Here is a 9,044-nt window from a genome sequence, read left to right as displayed (position 1 = left end):
AAAAATATTTAACTTTTATCATTATTCTTATTTATTAATATGATTATTATAATAGTTTCAATATTCTTAATAAAATAATATATTTAATTGTAATAGACTAAGGGTGAATAAAACAAAATATTATTATTATTATTTAAATGTATGATATTAAGTGACATTGAAACAAAGACAGATGGAGTAATAATGACGACGATAATAAAGAAATAAAAAGAAAACGTCACGACGTTGATCTCACGCTATCATCCATTACCATTTCTTTCTGAATTTTCTGGAATCTCTCTCTGTCTCTCTTCCCAGATTCTCTCCTTCTTCTTCAACCCTCTTTCCTTCTCTCCATTTTTCACATTTTCATTCTCTCTCTGAATCGTTTTCTTCTTTTTCGACGGTTCTGACCCAGGTTAATTCTCCATCTCTCGCTTTCCCATGCTGATCGGGGTGCCCCTTTTCCCAATTTCCATTCAAGTTCTGGTTTTTTTGCTTTAATTTCGTTAATCGGTTTCTGGGTCTCCCGATCTGTTCACCATAAGTTTAATTCTGCAAGGGTTATTTGTGGACTCTGGATTTTACGTTGTGTTTCTCAGCTTTTTTTTTTTTTTTTTTTCAAGTTTAGCTATGGCGTCGAAACGCATCTTGAAGGAGCTCAAGGATTTGCAGAAAGACCCTCCTACATCGTGCAGTGCAGGTGAACTTTTTGATGCCGTTTTTTTATCCTTCTCTTTTATGTTGGATGTATAACTAAAGTTGAAAGTTTTAATTTTTATGTGGAATTTCGAAGGGTAATAACCAAATCTATGAAATTGGTTATTGATTATTGAACATAGAATAGAAAAAATGCTGGTGCTTCATTTTCTGCTTTTTCTTTTGTGTGTTTGTGTGTTTGTATGTATGCATAACTTTATTTAAAATTGTTGAATTAAGTATCCGTTTTCCTTGGTGACTTGTCTATGTTTGTCTCCTCCTTTACCTCTTAGATAGTTAGATTCAAGTTTGAGAGCTGTTTAAAAAAAGAAAACTATAATATGATTGGATCGACAAATATCTGCTTCCTCTGTGTGTCTGCATTTTTATTAATATGACGAAATATGTGAAAGGCTTTTCTTGCCAGTGATTATTTTGATGTATTGGTTCTGCATAGAGCTTGGGGAATGATGTGTAATGCATACTTGATATATTTGTTTGAATCGGCTTAAAGTGATGGATACACTATAGAATTAGAATGGATATTTGCAAATGTGCAACCAATTATAGAGCTGTTAAAATTTACTCCATTGATTTTTAATCAACGATTATCTTCACTTTAGAGTAACAATCCTATTTGTTAAGCTTCCAACTGTTTTCATTATTTATATATTTATCCATTAATTAAGTCACTTCATCTGCTGAAAATTGTAACTTTCTTTGTTGGCTGCTTGAAATTAGCTTCAAGTCAGGGCCCTCTTTTTTTACTTTCTCCCCTTAATAACTTTAAAAGATCGTGTTGCCTACATTAGGTCCTGTGGCTGAGGACATGTTTCATTGGCAAGCCACAATCATGGGTCCTGCTGATAGCCCATATGCTGGTGGTGTTTTCCTAGTTTCAATTCATTTTCCTCCTGACTATCCCTTCAAGCCACCAAAGGTACTCTATCCTACTATGTTTCATTAGTTGCTTGTTTTTGTCAAGTCTTCTGATTTTACTATTATTTTGGGGTCTGTTTAATGATTGTTTTATTCATTTCACTTTGAAATAAGCTCGCAACCTCTGTCATTCAACATTTTCGTTTAGATGTGTCTTTAAAGTTCAATTTTTAAAAAAATATGTATTGTTTCAAAGATGAATTTGACCATGAACATGATATTCAGCCTCCTTCAATGGTAGCAAAGGTTTGTGACCACCTTTACTTGTACATCTCCTCCAGCGTTCTTGTTTGCTACCTGGTTTCCACTAATGCAAGAACTTCACTGCGATTGCCCTAGATTGGTTCCAGACTCTGGTGTATGCCGTCCCTTCTTTGTTAATTGTCAGTGGATATGGCATTCTGTGACATTTGAATATCATACATCAACTGGAAAAGAAAATACATCATATTATAGGGTTCAATGGATAGATTACCTTTGGTGGCTGACAGCAGTAAATGGAGTGCCTAAAGGATTTAGAATACTTTATTAGATTTTTTGTAGCTATCTTCATTATATGCAAAACGGGGTGGTTGTCTTATGTTTAATTCTATCTTAGTTTTCCCTTTTGTTAATTGTTTTGGTGTTCAGTGGCCAGAATTTCCGTTGAGGATTTGGGGGCAATTGTGTGGTGGTTCCATTTCCTGTTTTTCCTTCTAATATGCCTTCTTTTTGTGGTTTTCTGTGGGTATACTTCATCATCTACTTCTCTTTCAATTTGTGGTTTCTTTTGGAATACACTTTGTCTTCTTTGTATATATTCCCAATCATGTTTGTTAGAAATTATTATTTCTATCTGAAATTTCAACAAAAGCCTTTTTCAGACACTAGGTTTGGATGTCTGTGTGGATTGAGCAGCAGCATTGTGTTCTGTCAAAAAATAAGCCTTTATAATGGTCATTTAGATCTAAGTCCATTTTAACTGTTTTAGAGGTATTTGTTAGTCTTCTGATGCCTCTAATTATTGAGCTTCCACTTCTACTTTCCTTCATCTCATGTGGCCAAGCCATCTTAGGCAGTCTTCTTCCACCTTCCTGACTTTTCCTCAATGATGCTACCCTCTAATCCATTTGTTCCAATCTTGTCTTGTGTGGATCATCTGCCACAGTAATCTGCAACACTTCGATGATGCACTTGTCACTTAGATGCCTAGCCTTCGATGCTGTAATTCAAATAAAGATTGCCGGTTGAATGGCTGTGTAGTAAATTTTCCTGTGATATTGAGAGATCTTTGGATCACTAACATCTCCAGAAGCTTTCTTCTATTTCATCCACCCAGCTTGAATCTTAAAGATTTCATCTTCCTATATCCAGAAATAATGTTAAGTTTAGAAAATGGTTTCAACTACACTGTATAATGACGAAAAAAGATTTAAGGATTGACATTGTAAAATTTTCATGTAAGAGGAATTCAGTCTGCCATATGGGTTCTCCAGTAATTTAGCTGTTAGTATATTTTAATGATTGCTTCTATTTGGTCTGGTGAAAACATCATAGGAAGTTCATGGTTTGCCTGTTGTGCTTGTAGATCGTCATGGTTTTGGCAAGTGCTGTATTTTCTAGTCTTGGACCTTGTTAATAGATTTATTTTCTGATAGAATTTCCTGGGGGAGTCCCATGAAGGCATCAACCACTGATTAGAAATATAAGGGACTTAAAGTTATGTGTACTATATTTTTTTCTTCCTTGTACTAGGTTAAGAAAATACTATATCCAGCCTTCTTACTTTCATCTATTGGTTCAAAATATGGGTTTCTTCATTCATTTTAGGAAGAAAATTTCCAGTGATAGTGCCTAACAATGTTCTGGCTTTGGATTGCAATTCTTTCCAAAGCTTTTTATCTTTTTTTCACATATGTAAACTTATTCCTGTACTCTTACACAATCAAACTTCCCTATATGTGTCGTCAGTTTTCAGTTCTTTGTAATCATTAGAAATAAGATTGCTTTCTATGTGACAAAGGAATTTATCCACGGGCATGAATGAAATCAAGTCTTTTTGCTTTGTCAATTCATAGGTGACAATATTTTATATTAATTTTCATGGATAAAAATATGTGGTTCTAAGGGAGTTTTCAGAATATTGTATGAGTTGGTGAGTTTGTTTTGGTCAACAATAAACATGGCTTCTCTTGGTTTGGCTCTACATGGATCAAACCATGTTAATACTGCACTATAGTGACACTATAACGCCAGCACAACGCAGTGTAGCCATCCACTTTGCGGGGCATTTGGCACGTCGTGGCAGGTGCAGGTGTTCGTGGCACGTTGTGATTGCGCAATTTGGGAGAAAGAAAGAAACCCTATTCTATTTTTTATAAAATGTATCGTTTGGATTATTTTTAAGGGTAGAAAGGTCATTTACCCTCTATAAAACATATATGTTAATTTCATCTTCCGCAAGGTATCCGCATGGTATCCACACTCTGCAAAAAGTCTGAGCCTAGTGGTTTCTCTCCTCCTCACCAGCTCACCCATTCCATTTTGCAACAGAAATCAGCTTATTTGGAGAGGCTTATCTGCTCCATTTTGCCGGAGGAATCAGCTTTTCTAGTGCCTCCTCTCCGGCTTGTATCCTCTGTTGTTTTGTTCAGTGTAGAAATTACTTTGTGGTGTCTCCTCTGTTTTTCTGTTCATTAATCAATCTTGCCTCAAATTTATCATATGAAAGCATTTTTTGCTTAGTATAACATTCATGTTGTAGTGTTTTGCACTTTTACTTGGAATGATGTCACTATAGCACTCCTATCTATTTTGTATGTAGCATATTAGAAGTTGAAATGGAAGTTAATACTTGGAAATGTAAACTGATGTTGAAAGAAAGGGTCTGTATTTGATGTATGAATCAGATACTCATGTTGCTCAGTTTGTAGATTCTAGCCCTATGTTTGGTCAAAGGAAACATTGATCAGCACTGGCAGGCTCTTTCTTTTTAGGTTTGAAGGCGTGGATATGAGTCTGGACTGTAGTTGCTTTCTCATATTTTTCCTTTCAGGGAATTCCCCTTTTTTGTCAGCCAGTGCACACTTGTGTGCACCGACATCTCATAGCTCAACGAATTAAAAAGCAGGTTGATAAGAAAGTTGAATTAGTGGTAGCTAAATTAATCCATACTTAAAATACATTTCACTCTTACTTTCCTGTTCTTACCTCAAAACTGCTGCTATTTTAGTTTCTGGTAGTGAAATTTGTAAATATATTGAATAAGACTAGATTTAGAGCTGATAAAACTAATATCCTTAAATACTGCAGGTTGCATTTAGGACCAAGGTGTTCCACCCAAACATCAACAGCAATGGCAGCATATGTCTTGACATTCTTAAGGAACAATGGAGCCCAGCACTAACCATTTCCAAGGTTTTACTTACTTTGCTTGTTCACTCTGATATTTAATAATTTTGTACTAGGTCTGAGGTTGTATTGAACTTGCTGAATCACCGTGATATATCTTGTCTGTTATAAGCTTATTTTACTGCATGTGGGAGTAGCGGAATAATATATACTATTGGGGAATTGCTTGTGACTACTGAAATTAAATGCAAAAGATGATGTGCCTTTGGGGACTAAATTGAAGCTTATACTTGGATAGAGAAATAGGACTTATTTAATGTGTGAAATTTATCTGTCCATCACCTGTGTGATGTGTCTCCTGTTCTACTTGTGTATCTTATATTTGTGATTTTTTTTGGAACACGTTTTCAGTACTAGTGGACTCAAGATCCTACTGCCAAATTAATTCATGATATGTTTATTTTATTGCTTACTGCTCTGGATTTTGAAGCTTTTAGGTATTGATTGTCGATTTAGTGCAAACAGTAATCTAGAATTATACTTTTGACCGATAGTTTTCACCTCTCCTTTATCAACTTATCATACTAAGAAATTTGGGTATTCAAGAGTGGAAACCTGTTTATTTTCATTTATATGGAGCTGTATTTTTATGATTTTTGTAAGATATGCTTAAGGGTGCTTTTTGTGTATACAGTGTAACTAAGAACTCATTCAATAAGCTCTTTGAGTGCATATATTATAAATTTGACCATTAAATTTATTAGAATATGCCAAAAAATGCTTCTGGAAATCTTAAGTTATTTTTATAAGCTGCCCATAAGTTTTTCAAAATGCTCCCTGAATCTGAATGATAGCTGCTGCTGTTGAAACCCTTTCAGAATCTAATATTTCCAATTCTTTTAGGTCCTTCTGTCAATTTGCTCATTGTTGACGGATCCCAACCCTGATGATCCACTCGTACCTGAAATTGCGCACATGTACAAGACGGACAGGACCAAGTATGAGGCTACAGCCCGCAGCTGGACACAGAAGTATGCCATGGGATGATATGCCAAGTCTTGGCTGTACAATGAAGCAGCAAAATCATAATTTATGTAAAAGAACTAAAGATATTACGCATGAATTTGAATGCTTTCTTTTATTGTTAGTGGAACTCCAACAACGGTAAGGGACCTGGTTATCATTTGTGAATATTTCTTTGTAAGACACTTGTGATGGAAGAAACTGTAATGTAATGTTATGCAAACTTTAATGCTTTTTGATCTTATTCAGATACAGGTCTTTGGATTCATGTTTGAATTGTTATTGCTTTACATTTATTTTAATTCTACTAGTAGCATTAACGTTCAATATTTATTTCATGATTACAGGTATTTCAACATACGCACACATAATTGTTACTAACTACTATTCAGTAGCTACTTATTGATGAAATTTGGATTTCTATGCCTGGGGAATACAAGTTAAACTAATTGGAAGAAAAGGTTTTGTTGGTCGGGAAACCCATTAGATATGGGCATGATAAGGGCTTTAGATTTTTATGTAGTTAACTATTCTTTATTGTTTTTGGTGTTCTTGCCCAAACCTCGAGTTTATTATGTGTAGGCTAGACACCATATTATGATGCACACCATAGTGATCCATCCTCGTGATGTATATAATATTTGTGACTGAATTCGTACTTGTTTTTATAAAAAATAATTTTGAAATTCATTGAATTCGTTGTTAGACTGCTTCAAGTGCATGTTGTAAGTACGATAGGTATTGATATCTAGTAGTAGAGTCTGTCTCTCGACATTATTTTGATGGGGACAATCCAACCACAAGCTCATCATAATTATGAGGAACTAGATTTGTCCTTTGGGAAGGGTAAAGCTGAGACACTGGGCATGTTTCTCGTGTGCTTCATACTCGGAAAGTGAGTCCATGATATGGGTATCCTCTATTTATGAGAGCTTCAGTTTTTTTGTTGTCTTGTTCCAAGAATGAGAAAACCGGTAAAAATAATGACAGAAAGGGTGTTTGAGCTGCAGTGAAAGATTTAGCAAACACTTAAAACATCATGTTCATATGATTGTGATGCTTGAAAAGGCTTTTAGTATAGTTTTTTAACCTCATTGTTCATCTATTTTCTTAGTAATTATTTAGTATTTTTTTTCTTGCCAAATCATGCAATGAAATTAGAAAGGTCTTTAAACTCAATTGAAAGGTTGGGTTGACTAGTTATTTTAATATATGGTGTGCATAGAAAATGAATGCAGCAGGAGTGAGACACGTTTGCATTGAGGTCATAACAAGTTGCTAGGAATGAAGTGAGTGACGAATATTGAATACAAAAACAAGAGACTTGAAAGAAAAGTTAGTGAAAAGGTTAATCAAAAGATGGTCACTTAGTTGACAAGCGAAGAGAGGGGTCACTCTTGTGCAACGTTAGGCTTCCCCCAGCTTGGTAACAGCACACGTGTTTGACTATCTTGTAGCCTTTTAGTTGCCTTTGCTTCTTCCTCAAGACAAAACCAACTAAACCTTTTAAGTTAGACCCATCATACGATGTTAACATTTCGTTTTTCTTTTTCAAATTCAACTTATACCCATTCCTCCTTCCACATATAATCTCAATAATGTAGTGGCATTTTGGAAACAATTTATTTCCCACACACGGCCATAGGACAACTGTTGTCAAATGTGTCTCTTCCAGGGATTACTTTGAAAAGTAGAATTCGTCTCCACAAATTCATTGAAATTAGCCATCACCTGTATCCTCAAAAGACTTCATCGTCACACGTCATTATGATTTGGGTCTGACTAACCAGTGTTTTAAGATAAGAAATTTAAAATTATCGTTTTTATTAAAATTTGCATTAGATTATAAATAATGGAATAAGGTATATTTATAATGTTGAGGGAAAAAAACAACGTTTAGTTACTTAATTAGGGACTTAAATGGGCTCGTTAGCATTTGCTTTATGATTTAATACGGATGTTGTTAACTAAAAATCTTTTTCTTCTATTTATAAGAAAATTAATTTTTTGTCAAAAATATATGAAATGATGACTATTTTTAGATACATTAATTATTAACTTCTTTTTATACTTTTATTTACTATGTGATTCATTCATTTAATGTAATACTTACCGACTTAACCATGTATTATTATGAATATTTTTAGTATATACTACGAATGTATGATATATAATTATTTTTTATCAGTCTTGATCACTTAGTTATTTGTTCCTATAAAAAAGATGGAGAAGTAATATTTTTAATAATTTTTTTTAAATGAGTACTAGGTAACACTAACATTTACTTTTAAAGTCAACTTCTCCATACTTCACATATATAAAATGAATAAAATTTAAATATAATACTTTAAATTTTTTGTGATATTTTTAATTAAAATTAGAGTTTACATGGATTATCAAAGTAAAATTTTATTTTAATATAAATTAATATTTAAAACACCTAAATCGGTCCTTAAAAGAGTTCATTTTTAATTTATTTAAACATATTTACTATAATAAACACTTATTAAGCATTTTATTATTGTTTGAATAATTTTATCAAAATAATTTACAGCATGTTAGTATAAAACGTTTTAAATTTTCAACCAATAATTACAAATACAAAATGTTTTTTCTTTTTCGACAAAACGCCATTTAAAAATGACAATTTACCGTTGAAGAAGTGTCCATAGCTGATTACGATAATTATAATTAAAAAAACCCCACACACATCCTTGACGATTGGAAATCGTTCATTTGCCTTTCGAATAAAGCAGAGGTGGTCAGGTGGAGCTAGGGGAGACATGGGTATGTCATGGTCTTCCACCTTTATGTTTTGTTTTTATTTTAGTCAATGGTATCCGTATAATAAATTAAATACGTATATCACTTCTTTAGCTACTAAAAAATTTAACGCAAACTATACATAAAATTTATTATCAGACAAAATTTACCTATACAAAATAAAAAAAATAAAAAAATTTAAAAAGGGTAATAAAAACTTATAATCGTGTCTAAAGCAAAAGAATTCGTTTCAATTGGCTTTGTTTTTATATTAAATCAGTATGTCATTTGTGACACATTTAAATTCACAA

General features: G+C 33.2%; 1 protein-coding gene across 4 annotated transcripts; it reads left to right on the top strand.

Moving 5' to 3' along the window:
• The first annotated feature begins 203 nt into the window (after positions 1-203).
• On the top strand, positions 204-6,661 carry LOC113848473 (ubiquitin-conjugating enzyme E2-17 kDa-like). Of its 4 annotated transcripts, none has more exons than XM_027478002.1 (6): positions 204-397; positions 611-682; positions 1,491-1,618; positions 4,652-4,726; positions 4,909-5,013; positions 5,851-6,272. In XM_027478002.1, exons 2-6 carry the CDS (start codon positions 613-615, stop codon positions 5,992-5,994), a joined length of 522 nt encoding a protein of 173 aa, XP_027333803.1. In that variant the 5' UTR covers positions 204-397; positions 611-612; the 3' UTR covers positions 5,995-6,272. The 4 variants fall into 4 exon arrangements, 3 of the variants coding, with proteins under 3 accessions (XP_027333803.1, XP_027333805.1, XP_027333804.1); XR_003501819.1 differs by lacking the exon at positions 4,652-4,726 and adding an exon at positions 6,318-6,661 and having other exon boundaries at positions 234-397; positions 5,851-6,111; XM_027478004.1 differs by lacking the exon at positions 4,652-4,726 and having other exon boundaries at positions 215-397; positions 589-682; positions 5,851-5,994.
• The last annotated feature ends 2,383 nt before the right edge of the window (positions 6,662-9,044 follow it).

This window comes from Abrus precatorius, unplaced genomic scaffold (assembly GCF_003935025.1).
Source record: "Abrus precatorius isolate BTA unplaced genomic scaffold, Abrus_2018 Scaffold8, whole genome shotgun sequence".
NCBI lineage: Eukaryota > Viridiplantae > Streptophyta > Magnoliopsida > Fabales > Fabaceae > Abrus > Abrus precatorius.
This window is presented reverse-complemented; position numbering and strand designations above follow the sequence as displayed.